Source organism: Halichoeres trimaculatus, unplaced genomic scaffold (assembly GCF_033239565.1).
Source record: "Halichoeres trimaculatus isolate MK-OKI-2021-1 unplaced genomic scaffold, fHalTri1.1 fHalTri1_scaffold_2, whole genome shotgun sequence".
In the NCBI taxonomy this organism is placed as follows: domain Eukaryota; kingdom Metazoa; phylum Chordata; class Actinopteri; order Labriformes; family Labridae; genus Halichoeres; species Halichoeres trimaculatus.
This window is the reverse complement of record NW_027437180.1, coordinates 38,267,727-38,285,488: the sequence shown is the minus strand read 5'-3', so window position 1 is coordinate 38,285,488 and position 17,762 is coordinate 38,267,727. Positions and strand designations below refer to the sequence as shown.

The window sequence follows — 17,762 nt, the reverse complement described above, 5'->3', positions numbered from 1 at the left end:
AACTCTCACAGGATATGTATGAATTAATAATTAACACCTCATTTGTTTTCATGTGGCAGAAAACCAAGCCGCTAAGTTATTTCTCTGTAGTTCTGGTTGTGCTCTGTTTCTAACTGGTCCAGGGTTCAGGGAGATCCAGATTCAGGGACCTGGAGGTCTGCTCTGTTTCCCCAGCTCTCCGTCCCTCCTGTGAGTACAGTCAGCTTAGCTCAGCAGTGAATGGAGGCCGGCAGAGCTACAGTTTGCCTGGTAACAGCGCCTGAATTCTGTGATTGGCTGTTCGCTCTGTGACGTCACGGGTGCCTGGCACAGGGACTGGAATTCAACAGATGGATTGAAGCAGAAACCGGGCCCTGCAGGCTGAACGGGCTCCAAAGATTTACTGCTCTTATCCTGACATGTTTGTGTTGGCATCAGGGCTAACTGTAACTCTAACACCATGCAGATTTTTTATTTTACTTTATTTTGTCTCAACAGAGGTTTAGTTTTCTGGGATAGTATAATTAAAGGTGCAAATACGAAATAGAGAAAATGTAGAAAAGAGCTGGAGGTGTGTGAGGATACAGTGTGTGGTCACACAGCTGGTGAAACTCTTTAATAGGTGTGTGTCAGCTGAACCCTCCGCTCAGGGTTCTGGTATTTATAAAAGCGCTTTGGTTCACCGAGAGCAGAGAGGGGCACGGAGTGAGAAGAGCTCTCACTCTGCCTCAAATTCCAAGGACAGTGATTGGATCATAAGGCAGATAAATACTTGTGTCTTAAACACTCAGGACGTAAACAGGACGTTACTTTCTGGGATGGAGTTTTTTTTTAGCAATTTAAACGCCAGACCAAACTGAAATTTAATGTGTGATTCTGTTTGGTTTCTCATCTTTGTCTTCACTTGTTTACATTTTTTTTTTCCAAACTGATTTAGTAGTGATACTCAGCTTATATTTTTTTCCCATTTAAAGCACTTATGACATAAGAATTTGAGCTAGACTGATCATTTAAACACCTGTTATAGCATTAATGTTAGCTTACAAATAAGAATGGTTAATAGTTTGATAACATATGGTAGTTTCACTTTGAACATAAAATCTGTTTCTGTTAAATTATGGGTTTGTTATTTTTATCTTCCATAATGGGTCCATATTTGGTCATAACCAGCTCAAACCCAACTTTTAAATTAAAATCACAAAGTAAAAAACAGATTTGGATAAATCAGCGATTATTTTTTTTATTAGCAGTCAAACCAGGTTACCTGAGGTTGGATAAAGAAGACACATTTTACGACATGCACAGCCATCGCTGGAGTTTCAGTGTAAAGTATGACCCTGTTAACTGGTGACTCTCAGCTGACCACAACTGACACGTTCAGCTGAGAGTCACCAGTTAGCACGGTCACTCTTTGCTCCAAAACACCTGTAGCTCTGTAACAGTCAAACCTGGACAGAAGTTAACTCCATGGTGTAGTATCAACAGTGATCACAGAACAAGCAGATATTTTAATGTTGCTTACAGCTTTAATTAAGAGTTTAAGGACAAAAACTGGTCAGAAAGAACAGAGCTAAATGCTACTGCCGCTGCAAAAATGCACAAACACATTTTTGATGACAGAAAGTGTAAATTGGTCTATTGGTAATTTCTGATTTCATCTTCTAAAACAATATTTTTAACTTGTCTCTAGCATCATAACAGTGCAAACTGTTAACAGGCTAAAATAAGAAATTACAATAGATATAAGACAATCTACAACTTTACACTTTCAAAATTATTAGTTTTCCGTCTTGAAAATTCATTTTTTATATTTCTTGAAGTTTAAGTGCATTTTCTCTATGTCTCTCGTGGATAAATGTTCTTTTTTCTTTTCTTTTCTTTCTTTTTTTTTGGGGGGGGGGGGGGGGGGGGGGGGTTGTTTTTTGAATGAATTAGAAAGGCCCTTTCCATGTCTGTTAAAAATGAACTGTTAACAAATTCAATCTAGTTTTATATGTTTAAAAAAGTTGTGTTCAATGGACCTATTTTTATCTCAACATGTCATGAATTGATTGTTGTGTCTTGTTCTTCTTTGATGTATTTTCTGTCCTTGTTTTTCTTTAAAAAAATATTAAATAAAATGCTTAAAAGAAATCTTGAAGAGGCCGAGAAGTATGTGCTGAAATTAGCACAGAGTGAAGGCTCTTCTCAGACATAGACAGTCTTTGAGAGTAAGCTCTCCAGATAAAGATAGCGACTCAGCGAGCATGCGCCTGAGGGGTCGTCGAAGAATCCAGTAAATAGAGCCCCGGAGCACGAGCCGAGTGTCGGCGCTGACGTCACAGCCCTACATTGAGAGCTCGAGCTGAATTGTAAGCGCGAGCTTCAGACGGAGGCGCGCCGAGGAAACGAACAGAGCTACGATGAGCTGCACTCGGTGCGACTCTGCCGCTTTCTGAGGGATAATACTCACACTTCCCGCCTCTGATTCCTGTTTTTTTCCTCCTCACGGCGAAGGAAAGACACCAACGGACATTTTGGAGAGATTAATTTTGCTTTTGGGGTTTCAACATGTCCTCCGCGGCGGTTGCTGCCTCGAGGAGGCAGTCCTGCTATCTGTGCGACCTGCCCCGCATGCCGTGGGCGATGATCTGGGATTTTACCGAGGCTGTTTGCCGTGGATGTGTCAACTACGAGGGGGCCGACCGGATTGAGTTTGTTATTGAGACGGCCCGGCAGCTAAAGAGGGCACACGGCTTCCAGGACGGCCGCTCTCCGGGCCCGGGGAAGCCCCAGCACGCCGGGAAGGACATGAACCACTCGGCTGGAGAGCCGGGCTCCCGTCCGCCGCAGCCTCTGGACCGCTACCCGCTGTCTGACCGGCCGCCCCGGCTGGGACCGGAGTACCAGGGGGGCAGGACGGCGAACGGCCTCCCCATGCCGAACGGATTTCCAAAACCAGACGAGCCGCCTGAGCTGAACCGTCAGAGCCCCAACCCCCGCAGGACTAGCACGGTTCCTCCCAGCCTGGTGCCGCTGGTGAACGGCGGCATTCCCACCGTACACCCGCTGAACGGCCGCCCCACGCAGATGGGTCTGCCCGGGGTTCTGTCTGCACCGGGCCCCGGGGATCACGGTAAGCGTCCCGAGGACCTGAAAGACAAGCACAGGCCGGACAGCCTGTCTGACATGGACAGCCACAAGGACTGGATGGGCAAAGGTAAAACGGTGAGGGACCTGATGGCGCTGCACACGTTCGATTCCAGGTTTAAGAAGGAGCACGCGGCCATGCAGCGCGTGATGGGATACGACACGAGCGCCACTTCCTCAAAGACAGGTGAGGCGCTTTTTGATACGGGACGTGCTGAATCAGCACACTTTATCAGGCACGGCGAAGTGTGTCAGCGCGCGAGCCCCTGCTGACGTGTTTCCAGCAGACACGCGGGGTGAGGCCACGCGCTGACACGGACCCGCTCACCTCTGTGCACGCGGAGGGCTGGCAGCGAGCAGCAACATAAACAAAGCCTCATTCTCAGGGTGTGTGTGTGTGTGTGTGTGTGTGTGTGTGTGTGTGTGTGTGTGTGTGTGTGTGTGAAGTTTCCTATGTTTTACTGTGCTCAGAGCTGTGTGTGTGTGTGAGTGTGTTATTTGTGTGTATGTTGTATGTGTGTGTTAACTCATCCTCTTCCTCTGCTCAGACAGGGGGAAGCACCCACGCAGCATGAAGAGGAAGGCCTCCCCGGAGCCTGATGGCGAGGGAAGCGCCCCAAAGATGAACGGCGGCGAGGGTCAGCCCTGGCTCCCGTCCCCCTCTGAGGTCCTGAAGATGCCCCCCGCGGCCCTGCCTGGTTTCATGGCCGCCCCCCCTTCCACCATCTCCCCTCACTCCCGCACCACGCCCCCTGAGGCCGCCACCGCACAGAATGGCCAGTCCCCGATGGCGGCGCTCATCCTCGCCACTGACAACGCAGGCAGCACGGGCTCACCTAAGGACGCGGGGCAGGTACACTCCACCACCACATCGGCGGGGGCTCGACGGAACAGTGGCAGCCCCCTGTCGCCGTCCTCAGCCTCTCAGCGGCGGCTAGCGGGGAGGGACGGCCCGGTGAGCGCCAACACCTCCACTCTCCACGCGCCGGGCAGCATGGACCCCCACGCGGCGGCGCAGAGCATTCCAGACTCTTCGGTGCCTCCCGGCAGCGTGCCGCTCTGCTGCACTCTGTGCCGCGAGCGGCTAGAGGACACGCACTTCGTTCAGTGCCCGTCTGTGCCGTCGCACAAGTTCTGCTTCCCGTGCTCCAGGGAGAGCATCAAGCAGCAGGGCGCCACCGGCGAGGTGTACTGTCCCAGCGGGGAGCGGTGCCCGCTGGTGGGCTCCAACGTGCCCTGGGCCTTCATGCAGGGGGAAATAGCCACCATCTTGGCCGGGGACATAAAGGTCAAAAAGGAGAGGGACCCGTAAACAAACACCAGCTGGAACTTTTTCCTTTTGTAACCCGACTACGGCAACAGCAGCAGGACAAAAACACTCACGGCCGTCGCCGGGCAACCAGCGGACATGTACATATTGGACAGAAGGGAAGTGAAGTAAACATGGCTGTATCATTTTTTGATTTCTCTTTTTCATGACTCTGTGTTTCTATAATTTGAAGGTAAAGGTATGTACGCGTCATAGCCCCGCCCCCTCACGCCGTCTCCCCTCGGTCTCTCTGTGTACTCTAGGTCTGGAGACTGACAAACATAGAATGTGACTAATCTGAGCACTTGGAGAAAAAAAAGCTTAAAAAAAGTCAGAAATGCTTCTAGCTGTACATGTATGCACTTGTTTAAGGAAAAGTTGCCAAATACAGTTTCAGACCTTGTAATAACCCGTGCAGTGTGTGTGTGTGTGTGAGTGTGTGTGTGTGTGTGTGTGTGTGTGTGTGTGTGATTCAGTCATGATGCAACACCTCCCAACAGGAACCAACTGGCTTCCAGGGAAGAGTGGGAGGACAGGAGGGAGGGAGGGGGGAGGAGGAGCGTGTTGCATAAACGTTTTGTACAGTAAATCACACGTAGGCGGGCCGAGGTCGCTCCTCGCCGAGCCGCGTGTCCTGCCAGCGTTTGGAGATAACCAGGGTTTAGAAATAGTGTCCGCGCTCGGCGGCGTCTGAAAGCGTCACGAGCTCTCTGTGATGGTTCGTTCCAGCCTGTTGGGCCTGTTTGTTTGGATCCTCGGCTCACTCCTCCTGTTGAGTTTAACCCCCCCCCCCTCTCCTCTTGGCGGCGTCAGGATCAGATCCGGCTGCTTGTTGACGCCCTGCCGGTGACATGAGGTCACAGGCCCTCGGGGTTGTTTCTGCGGCGCTGAGAGCTCCTCGTCACTAAATTTCTGCACAGAACTGGCTCCGTCACGCTGACGGGATGACACAGACGCCTCCGGGCTCGGTTTGGTCCCCCCAGGAGGAGGGGGGGCTGGATCCTGCTCCACAACAAAGCTGCTTCATCAGACAAAATGGCTGCTGTCTGAGGGGATTTGGATGAGCTTTAAATCTTGTTTATTTTTTTCATTTCCCCTGCTCTCACGCTCTCTTACCAAACAGAAGGTTTGTGACCCATTTAGCTCTGGTTCTGCTCGGGTCGTCACAGTGGAGTCCTGTTTTTAAAAACCCAGATTCTGATTTTAGAGATGGTTCAGACCTGAATTTAAAAATGAAACAAAACCTTTATGAAGTCCCCTGCAGCGCTGCAGCCAAACACGCTAACCCACGCAGACATGAGGCCTGGATTAAATAACTGGACCTGACTTTCATCATTTCAGCCTGAACCCTGCAGAGGGAGGACCTGGGAGTTGCTGGTCTACAGCAACTTTGAAGCAATGCAACAAGGGAAACTTTTACCTTTAGTGTTCAGTGCACAGCAAAAACACTCAGAGCACCTGACCCACAAACTGTCAGGGTAGACCAGCAACTCCTGGGTTCTGTTTTTAACTATCAGGGTCCAGTGGCTTAAACCTCCATGTGTCGCTTTAATTCACGACCTTTTGAGGACATCAGAAGTAAAAAAAAAAACACATTATTTTTTTTCTGATTTTGTTTATATTGTTCATTTTACTTAAGTCCTGATCAAATTTCCAACTGTTCAATTATTTTTATTATTTTAACCCTTAAGTGACTGATTACATGATGTCACTCTTATTTTGAAAAATGAGTTTTTCCCATATTAAAAGTTGGAGGACTGGAGATTTTCAAACAGCAAGCTTAACTTTACATACGTTTAGCACTGTAAATTAATTTGATGCATCATTATCTTTTTTTTTTTTTTTACAGGGTCAGATTCTTGATTTACAACCCATCAAAGGAAAAAAATGTCCTTTTGCTATGAAAGCACAACAGATTTTTTTTTTGCTCAATTTCTTCATTTAACTTCAGTCCTGATCAAAAACACCAAACATTTAAATATTTCCTTTATTTTAACCCTTTTATTGCCCATGTGTATTCATGATGTCACCATTTTTTTTAAGAATAAAAACATAGAATAAATTATTTTATCAAGTAATTAATGTTGGAGAGCTGGGGATGTTTCTTTGAGATCAGGCTTCAACATCGATAAGATTATTGATAATAGAAAAAAAAAAAATAATATGTTTTTTTTTGCAGAATCAGATTCTCGATTTCTGACCCTTTCCGCAAAAAATCATCCAAATCAATTTTAGCCCTCCAATGTTAATTCTATCAAAAATAAACTCATTTAATGAGCTTTTTTCATAAAAACGGTGACATCATGTATCCATATGGGCATGTAAATGTTTAAATAATAATAATGATTGAATATTCTATATTTTTAATTAGGACTCAAGTTGGTTGACATATTTGAGCAAAAACAGTATAAAAATAATAATCTGTGATGTTTTTTAAAGGAGAAATTATTGTCCTCTAATGTCCTCAAAAGGTCATAAAATTATCACGTCATGTGGAGTAGCATCACGGCCAAAAATTGACCCCCCCCTGGGGGTTAACCCTTTCATGGCTTCAGAAGGGAAAAGTGTCCTCCTCCAAAAGCTGTCATAAAAACAAACAACAAGAGAAATTTTTTCTTCTTCTTTCCCCTTAAAACTTTCAGTCATCTTCCTGTCCAAAAATACCAAATATATACGTGCTTAGAAAGATTTGTTAATTCACCCCATTTTTTAAAGATAAAAACAGTGACACCGTGTGATCAAATGGGAATTTAAAGGGTTATAATAAAAACAAAAACTGAATATTTGATGTTTTTGATCAAGACTGAACAATTTGAGCAAAAAAAAAAAAAAAAAAAAAGACTGCTGTTTGTTGTTGTGTGAGTGGGTTGCGCTGGTTTAAAACCGTCTGAATATTTAAGGCTCAGGGTGAGGACAGTGTTTGGCTGATGTTCTGCCCGTCAGAGTGTGCTCTCGTTAGCTCATCGCCACGTTCGGCTGCTTTCATCCTCCAGGAGGAAAAATGAAGCAGGAGAAGGTCGGCCTCAGCCTAAAGGGGGAGAGGGAGGATATAAATGCCTTGCTCAGAGGTCACGTGATCCTCGGTGGAATTCCTGAGTCACCGTCCCCCCTCCTCCCCCCTCCTCCCCCTCTGCTGCAATAACACGCCTTCCACTGTTCAAGGTTGATCACACAGCGAGCGGATGAATGGGGCCTGTGTGTGTTTATGCCGGGGCCCCTGTCGCTTTCAGCCGCCATTCAGCGCCGCAGCCAGGAGGAAACCTTAACCCTTCGCTGGTCCACAGACGCTGGTCCACAGACCCTGGTCCACAGATCTCTAAGTTTAAACCTGCACACTCAGCAGAACTTGTTCCCCGTCGGACTCACTTTTCTCGACTTATCGTTAACGCCGTTACCGTGTGACCTCTGCTGCGGTTATATAAAACTCTCCTCAACAATAAAAGCCCTGAACAGGTTTTCTGCTCAGTTTTTGAGCCTCTTTAAAACCACGTGGAGCCTAAGATTAGATCTGAGGTTGGATCGCTGACAGAGTTTCTCTCCCTGGTTTCCAGGAACTGATTCAGAGGGCATCGACCAAACTTAGCAGAACACAAATACAGTTTTTCTTTTTTCTCTGCTCTGGGTTTGTTTGAATGGCTGTGCTGTCCAAACAGGAGCAGACGTATAAAAAAAACCCTTTTCCTCATAAAAACACAGAAACATGAAGAGTGTCAGCGAGAGGAAGGTGGCGCTGGATCAGGGAACGTCATTCTGTTTACAGGAAACAGCTCAGGGGATAAACCAGGTCCAGAGACAGCTCGGTTACAGAGACTCCTCTAAGTATCACTACACCTGAACAGGTGAGGGGGTTGCAAGGAGAGGATCTATGACAGCGCCCCCTGTGGTCAAATGCACAAACCTATCATCACCACTACAAACACATTTCATAAAGCAAACAAAAAAGACTGAAATAAAAAAAAACACAAACATACCATGAGGTGAGACAATTAAAATCAAATAAAAAATTCAAATTAAAATAAAAAAGTAAAATAAAAAAACAACTAAAAAAATCATAAAATTCAAACAATTTATGCTAAACAATGTTTTTTTTGAGCGGGCAAAATATTTCAACCACAAAAAAAGTTACGTATGACAAAAATAGTATCTCACAAAACTTAAACAAATTTTGTAAAATGCAAAAATATTTTACAGAAGGTAAAGTGTTACATTCAAAAACATTTTAAAAAAATGAGTATGAAAAAAATATTTTCCTTTTGCTTACGTATTTTTTTGTTTTATGCAAAGAACTTTCCTCGATGCATGAAATATATATATTTTTTAAACAATTTTTGTGATGAAAATTTCTGTTTTTGCTTAATTTCTTTACACTTCTTTGTTCAGCGTGACCATTTAAATCTTTTTGTAGGCTTTATATTTGCTTTGTTTTACGGAAAAGTTTCGCAAAGATGTAAAAAAAAAATGGCACGGATCACAGATTGTAGGATGCAAGCATAGAAAATTTTTTTTAAATCTAAACATTTTATGAAATTCAAAAATATAATTACGAAAATTAAAATAGTTACATTAAAAAAATTCAAAAACCTCAAAATGAAAAAAAAAGATTTTCCTTTCTTGAAGTTATATCTGAGTAATTTGCCTTAGTCAAATAGCCAGTTTCAGATTATTTTTGCTTTTTTAAAATCATTTTATTTCATGAAAACTTCTGGTTTTTAGTGAAAGTTTTTGAATTTCTTCGTTAGTTGTGTTAGTTCTGTATTGGCTTGATATTTTCTTTCAGTCAAGGAAAAGTTTTACACAAACCATGGATCGCTGGTTCTTGGCTCAAGAATTGTGGAATAGTTTGACGCTTACTTAAGTGGCTAAATGCTAACGCTAGCTGGGGAGCTAAGAAATATATGTCACTCAAAACATGGCTAACGGTTGCTCGACTTAGTTTCACTACCTGGCAAAAACTCCTTGTGATTTTTTTTCCCGGTGATTTTGCGTAATATTCTCAAATTTCATAAAAGAGTTTTAAATTTAAATAATATTTTTGAGTTCTGTTAAATTTTTTGGTTGAGGTAATATTTTTGAGGTTTGTGAATTTTTCTTTATTTTTTCTACTTTTTGAAACCCTCTCTATATTTAATGAGATGTGCCAAGCGCTCAGTGTTGCGATTTTTGGTGGACATAAACTATTTTTACAGTTGACCTTTAGGGCCACCGTAGCTGTACCTCCCAGCTAAGAATGCTAAAGTGAGCTAACCCGCCGGAAGCAGACAAGATTATAAATGTCACAAAACAAAAACTGGGGACTGGCAAGAGTCTGAAATCCTCTCTCAGGATTCAAACCTTCCTCATGTTTTTAGATGTTTTTGGAGGAGAAAAATGTTGAGGCAGGACTCGACCGTTTTTCAGTGAAGTCACAACACTGAACTTTCCAGAGACCAGCTCTGAAATATTTCTCCCGCTCAGAGAATGAGCTCTGCTCCCAGAATAAACGCTCACATTCCTTTAAACAAACGGCAGAAACCCTCTGACGGTCAGGGCCTCGGTCTGCTGCTCCTTTTGAAGTCTGCCAGCCAATCAGACGGCAGATTCAAACCAGATCCAGACCTCCGCCCTCTCTCGCTCAGGCCGGCTTTGGCGTGAGGAGGTCAGCTTCAGATTCCAGCCGAGACAGCTCCTTTCTTTTCATCTGTCACCGAAACTCGACACCCAGAGGACCCCAGAGAGGAACGGGTTCGCTCACATTACGTGGCACACTCAGGGAAAAACTCGGGGCTGCTCCCCCTCCTGATCCTCGCTCTGTGTTTGTTCAGCTGTCCCTCCTCCTCCTCCTCCTCCTCCTCCTCCTCCTCCTCCTCTTCCTCCTCCTCCTCTTTCCTGAGTCTGGAGTGAAGGACAGGGCTGAGGAAACATGTCTGGCTCTGATTGGTCTGAGAAAACAACAAACACACAGCGAATGAGCAACAACACGTTGAAAACACCAGAGCTCGAGGAATCACTGAAACGTATCTGATCAAAGTCCGTCTTCAACCGTTGGTCAGCTGACTCCCCTCTGACCGCTGGTCAGCTGACTCCCCTCTGAACGAGCTGAAAACCACCTGAAGAAGACGAGAGACGCTAAATAAAATCACTCTGGGACTGAAACGTGAACTTTGCTCGTAGCTCAGATTTGTACTTCCTGTTTCCCAAATTGTAACAACATTTTTCACACATAATGTAAAAAAAAATAACTTTCAGCGTTAGCCGTTTTTTCTTCATGCTAATGTTTTATTTTGGCTAGCCAAACTAGCATTCATTCCCTAAAACCAGAGCACCCTTAGCTTGAGTTTGAACATATGTCCACTGTGACACTTTTTTTGCTACTTTTGTTAGCCGTGACCATTAGCATCTCTCAGTATGCTTCAGATTTGCTTTGTTTAAAGAAAAAGTTTAACGTAAATGTAAAAAAAAATCCCCATGGATTTGGATGGAAGTGATAGCTGTTATGGGATAGACATAGAAAAAATAAGAATCAACAGAAGAAATAGCAACATTAGCAACATTAGCAACATTAGCAACATTAGCGACATTAGTGAAATAAGTGAAATTAGTGACGATAGTACAATGCAATTTAACATAAATACACCTGATATAAATGATTTAAAAAAAATGTTAACAGTAGATTATTGGGATGTTTGGTATTCTGGGATGTTACGCTGAACTGCACCGAACCAAAACCCGTGATAAGATCCAAACTCTCGGTTTTCAGAACCGTTCCATCTCATCATTAACATTATTATTAACAGAGTCATCAGTTGAACAATGTGACGCTGTCCCTTTCTGTTTGTAAATCTATATTTTTTAAAGGAAGAAGAGGCTAAATGCTAATGCTAGCTGGTGAGCTATGAAATATGGGTTATTTAAAATATCGCTAACGACTGTTCACCGTATTTTCACTGCACGGCAACATCTCAAGAGTCTCAGTCCAGTAAAAGATGTCTAACTAAACTTAATATGAGGCGTGATGTCATAGGGAGATGGTTGCCATGGAGACAGCACAGAAACTGCCCACAGTGGACACAGGCCCTGATGTTTAAACATCTAGAGGAGCTGCTGTCGCTGGCTGTTCAGTGTCTTTCACTACGTGGCCAACACTCGTTAGCAACAAGTGCTAACACACATCCCCCCCCACACACACACACACCCACACACACACACACACACCCCCACACACACACACCCCCACACACACACCACCCTGCTCTGCTGTGCTAGCTCCAGGGTTTCTACCCGGGGCAGGGTGAGTGTATGTTTACCATGTGCTGGGGGGGGGGTCATTTAGTCCAAAGGACTCGCGGGTTGTACAGGTGGGGGTGGGGGTGGGGGCTCTTCATCTGGAGTGTGTCCAGATCCAAATGCTGTTCAAAAGGTCAGGCGTGAAAACCGACCCCGAGCAGCAGATACACGCCGTGGTCGCACAATGCTCGGCCCCCGCCACGTCAGCACTTTCACAAATCTGCCCCCAGGCTTTAGAGCCCCTGTTTATCCATACACACACACACACACACACACACACACACACACACACACACACACACACACACACACACACACAGTGTGAGCTCTGTCAGTATCAGTTCCTACACTGATGGTCTCTAACTCTCTCTACGTTCAGACACACAGTCCTGAAAAGTCTCAAACTGAATATCTGGAGCTACGATGCTACAAATCTGAAACCAGATCAACAACAAGGACGTCAACAAACGTAATTAAAAGTTATCAATCATTAAATCCATTTTCAGATCATGCTTTTCACGTTAGTTTCACGTGGTATAAACCTCAGCCCAGGATGCTAACTCACGCTTCTCACATGTTTATCAGGAGAGTCTGTCTGTGTGTTTTATCCTGTCTTGGTGTGAACGTGGTTCCTGGTCATTGAACAACAACTTTTAGCATTTTAGCATAGGCTTCATTTTTTTAAACCTGATGTTGCCTTTTGTTTATGTAAAATTCCTTCATTTTTAGATAAAGTTAGCTTTGAATTAGTTTATTCATTTCATTAAAATGTGCCAAGTAAGAAACAGGAGCACTAAACTTCACTTTAAGGGCTCTGCTTTAGATTTGAACTTTTCTTTGTAGTTCCTGGATAAGGAAGCATGAGATAAATTTCAGAATTCAATAAGCCTTAGAAAAAGGTCAGAATTCTAGAAGTCTGCGATTATGGTCAGAATTAAAGGAGTCTAAAATCAAGGTTAGAATTCTAGAAGTCTGCGATTATGGTCAGAATTCTAGAAGTCTGGAAGTAAGGTCAGAATTCTAGAGGTCTGAGAGTGAGGTCAGTTTTCTGGAAGTTTGAGATTATGGTCAGAATAATCTGAAATTAAGGTCAGAATTCTAGAGGTCTGAGAGTAAGGTAAGAATCCCAAAAGTCAGAGAAAAAGGTCAGACTTCTAGAAGTCTGAGATCATTGTCAGAATTCTAAAAGTCTGAGACTTAGGTCAGTATTCTGTCAGTTTGAGACTGAGGTGAGAATTCTAGAACTCTGAGATTATGGTCAGAAATCTAGAAGTCTAGGAGTAAGGTCAGAATTCTGAAAGTCTGACATGATGGTCAGAAATCAATAAATCTGGTATTAAGGCCAGAATAATCTGAAATTAAGGTCAGAATTCTAGAGGTCTGAGAGTAAGGTCAGAATCCCAAAAGTCTGAGAAAAAGGTCAGAATTCTAAAAGTCTGAGACTGAGGTCAGAATTCCTGAAGTCTGAGATAATGGTCAGAATTCAAAAAGTCTGATATTAAGGCCGGAATAATCTGGAATTAAGGTCAGAATTCTAGAAGTCTGAGCTAATGGTCGGAATTCTAGAACCCTGCCTTTGACAGATCTTCTAATCATAACTTCTTGTTTTGTGTTTTTTTTTTAAGTTTTGATGTTGGTTTTAAAGGTTTGTAAGGTGTGAAGCTCAGAAGCTGCAGATCTGTGCGTTCATCTTTCCTTCGGTGCAGACAAACGCCTCCTGAGCGCCCTAACTCTGGACTTGGTTTTCCGGCCGACAGATGCTGCAGAGGAAAGCTTCCTGTGCGTTTTATCTCTGCAGGTCCGATGTGATCAATATCAGATCCGCCGGGCTCCGTCTGCTGCGTCATAAAGCTGTCGGCCAGATAAGCTGCACGCTGCCTCTGAAGCCTCGGCTCTACTGTAAAACTGCCTCTGCAGCCAGCCGGCGGCCCGGCCTGCTGCTCTCAGGTTATAAAGTGTCAGCCTGGATGAAAGGGATCGCCTCCCCCCTCCTGCCCCCTCCTCCCCCCTCCTCCTCCCCCTGTGGCCTTTACTTCCTGCCAGCTCATTGACGTGGCAAATCCAGCGTCCCCTCTGTTTACCTTCCAGCAGGGATCTCCAGGCAACGGGGCGGCCTGCTCTCGGCGCTGGCTGCTATATTTGGGCCTGGGCTCCGTAAACCTCTTTTCCAGATAAAGAGTCAACAGAGCGGCGCGTTCCTTTCTTGGTGCTCGCTGCCCGGAGTTCGCTGATTAATGACACAGGAGCCTCAGCTCGCCTCCACGGCTAATTATAGAGAGTGCAGCTGCTGGGTTTGACCCGCCGCCGTCCCTGCACACACACACACACACACACACACACACACAGAAAACACATCTCACACTCTGCTTTTTCTGCTCTACCTGCTGCACAGAGCAGGAAGAGCTGTCAGAGATTTCAGAGTTTATCTGTGAAAGCAGTGATAACAGATACTCAAACTAACGTCCTCCATCACTTCCTGTGACACGTCAAAGTCAGCGTCTGCGCCACGAAGAGTCGCAGGAACCAAAGTTCTCAGAGAGTCTCAACCAGTTCAACAAAATATTCACAAAAACAGAATCTGTGACTCTGAACTGCTGCCAACACACTGCACCTTTAAATTTACACTCAAACTATTCCTAACAAAAACAACAATTTTTTTTACTTAATCCAGAAAATAATCTAGAGCTCCTGTACTGTATATCTACAAATAGTAATAAAATAAAATAAAATAAAATAAAATAAAATAAAATAAAATAAAATAAAATAAAATAAAATAAAATAATAAAATGAAATAAGTAAAATGAAATGAAATGAAATAAAATAAATAAATAAATAAATTTTGGGAAAAGTAAAAAAAACAAACAAAGAATTATAGTCTACAACAGTAGAAAAAAAAACTTTTTCGACAGGCTGGGATTTGTGCCAATAGAAACTGAATAAAAAATATAAAATCAAATTTGAAAAGCCTAAACTGAAACTGAATTTATTGGCTTTGAAGAAATAATTTTTTACCTACTTAAAAAATCAAGCTCTCAACAATCCTTTAATTCAAAAACACAAAATTCAGTTTCCCCTTTAAGTCGATGACGTATAAACAAATAGAGCATTTAGATTTTAATAAGAAGAGGATCGAGAATCAAGCCCTGAGGGACACCACAGGATGATACAAAGCCCCAAAAGCAGCATCTGCTGAGAGTGAGGGGCATTTAAACTACAAAATGTTATCAACTATAGCCACTTTTACCTTAATCAAGAAAATTAAAGTCATTTTTAGTCAAAAACTGTTTTTTAATTTTGGGCAAAAACTAAAAAAAAAAAACCTAATTGGAGCTGTTCTTTAATTATAAAGTGGTGATTTTACAGAAGCTGATATTGACAATATGAGAAAGCATGAAGATATTTTTTTTTTTTATCTGATTGAAAATTCAACTTTTAACATACTTCAAATACAAAAACACAAACTTCATTTTCTTGTGGCACAGATTTATAAAACAGTCTTCATGCTGAATAAATATCAACAAATACAGCATTTGGATTTTAATAAGAAGAGGATCAAGAATAGAGCCCTGAGGGACGCCACAGGATGATACAAAGCTCCAAAAGCAGCTTCTGCTGAGTGTGAGGGTCGATCACATGACAAAATATCATCAACTGTAACCAGTTTTACCGTAATGGAGCAAAGAACAGTGATTTTTGATGATAATTTTTACCAAAATTATTATTTAACTTTGGGCCAAGACTCAAAAACCGCATCTGAGGTGGTGAAACTTTAGAGGTGTGTAGTGACAGTAAAATAGTTTAAAAAATTGAATTATTTTTTGTATGATCAGTGGAAGTTTGAACCCCAGAGACGCTGACTCTCCTGAAAGTATCGTAGTTTTATTCTGGTCACCTCTTATTGTTTTTTTTATCGTTTTCTCCCCCTTTAAAGGCCTCTCATGGAGACACAACCTGCCTGTGTCTTCGCTGGGCCTGCGGAGCATCAAGTCCTGGCAGAGGTTCCTCCTTCCTCTCCCCCTAAGCCTCGTCGTTTCATCTGCTTTTTGGCAAACGTCTCAGAGATCAGCGCTTTAAAGCGCAGCGCTCCATCCTTCCGGCCCTCTGTTTAGCCTCCGTTTTGAGCATTAGCTTTTAAACACAGAGCGGTTTGAGCCGTGCAGGGCGGAGCTGGGCTCCGAGTCGTGTTGGGGGGCCCGGATCGTCTCCTTCAGATGTGCTTTGTAATTAAATCTCCCCCGCAGCAGCGGCAGGGGCAGCAGCAGCAGGAGCAGGAGCAGCAGCAGCGCTTAGAGGAGGAAGAGCTGCTTCCCTGCCAGCCGCCCTCTGGTAAATGTGTAACAGCTGCTCAGCACTTTCAAACAGCAGCAGCTCGATATTTGGGTTGTTTCCCAAACCAGGATCCAACCTTTGAAACCCCCCTCCCCCCGGGCTGAGGCTATATTTGATGTGTACACGGACGCCGGCACGCCTCCTCTTATCTGCACTTTCACAGAGCAGAGATAAAATCTGTTTATGTCACTGGTGTATCACGCTGTCGTCCTGAGGCCTCTGTTACACACTTTTAATCCTGTTACAGCTGTTGAGTAAACACCAGAGTCTGAGTTAATGACCTCGTTTAGAAACAGCAACCAGAGGAAATCAGAAAAGGATTAACCAACCCAGATAATTTGAGAAAAGTCTGTCAAACTCTCTGAAAGCTGCAGCTCAAAATGTTTCAAATGACAAAATTTTCACCCAAAACTCCATAAATCACAGGTCCCGCTGCCTGTCGACACTGTGGGAAAAACATCACTGTTAGCATGCTAAGTCAACAGGCTAAGTCATAGCTCTGAGGAGGAGAATTAAACAAAACCATCTCATCGTACTCTGAAATGAAAGTGAAGAACAATTAATCATGTTTTGGGTGACCTCACCAGATATCAATCAGAGGGGGATCGAGAATCAAGCCCTGAGGGACGCCACAGGATGATACAAAGGCCCAAAAGCAGCATCTGCTGAGAGTGAGGGGCATTTAAACCACAAAATGTTATCAACTATGACCAGTTTTACCATAATGAAGCATGAAAATGTCATTTCTAGGCAAAACTATTCTTTAACTTTGGGCAAATCTAAATAATTATAAAGCGGTGAAATTTCAGAAGTGGGAAGGGACAATTTGAGGAGGCATAAAGAGATTGTTTTCAACCTACTTGAAAATTCAACTCACAATATTCCTTGAATTATTAAATACAAAATTAAATTTCTGTTTCTTGAAGCACGACCTTAACAACATCTATGTTTTCAAGGAGTAATCAAGCACAGATACACAGTAATCCTCTTCACATCTATGGTGTATAAATAAGTACAGAATTTTGATATTAATCAAAAGAGGATCTAGAATAGAGGCCAGAGGGACTCCAAAATTACAAAATATCAAACTTTAACCAGTTTTACCTTAATGAAGCAAAATAAAGTTATGTCTACCAAATTTATTCTTCAGTTTTATCCATGCTCAAACAGATAAATAAATAAAAATATAAAAATAAATAAATATGTTTAAAAATATAAATAGATAATACACAAATAAATAAAATATAATTATGTATAGAAATATGAATAAAATATAAATAAAATCATCAGTATAAATGAATGAATAAATAGATAAATAAATAAATACATTATAAAATTATCAATTTAAATAATAAATACACAAAATTATTATTTTAAATAAATAAATAAATAAAATTTCAATTTAAATAAATAAATAAATAAATAAATAAATAAATAAATAAATAAATAAATATATAAAATAATCTAAATAAATAAATAAATAAACAAACTGAGAAGGCATGGAGAAACAAAATTTGCACTTATTGTTATGGGCAACCTCACTTCCTTACACATTGTACCATTTAAAGCCATTCAGTGGATTTGATTTGCTTGAAATGTATCCTTTTCGGTCCAAAGACGCCTAACCAGTCCGACCCTGCTGGAACCAAGAATAAAGCCTTTAGATATGAATTCATGGAGGACCCAGATAAGAGCCCTGAGGGACTCCAGAGAGCAGTTTATGTCACCAAAGGAGAGTTGGTCATCACATGCT

At 42.7% G+C, this 17,762-nt stretch overlaps 1 protein-coding gene across 1 annotated transcript; it reads left to right on the top strand.

The window, feature by feature from the left end:
* Window positions 1-2,230: 2,230 nt before the first annotated feature.
* On the top strand, window positions 2,231-4,852 carry irf2bp2b (interferon regulatory factor 2 binding protein 2b). The gene is made up of 2 exons (XM_074696191.1): window positions 2,231-3,295; window positions 3,657-4,852. The coding sequence occupies exons 1-2, from the start codon at window positions 2,530-2,532 to the stop codon at window positions 4,418-4,420; spliced, it is 1,530 nt and encodes a 509-aa protein (XP_074552292.1). The 5' UTR covers window positions 2,231-2,529; the 3' UTR covers window positions 4,421-4,852.
* The last annotated feature ends 12,910 nt before the right edge of the window (window positions 4,853-17,762 follow it).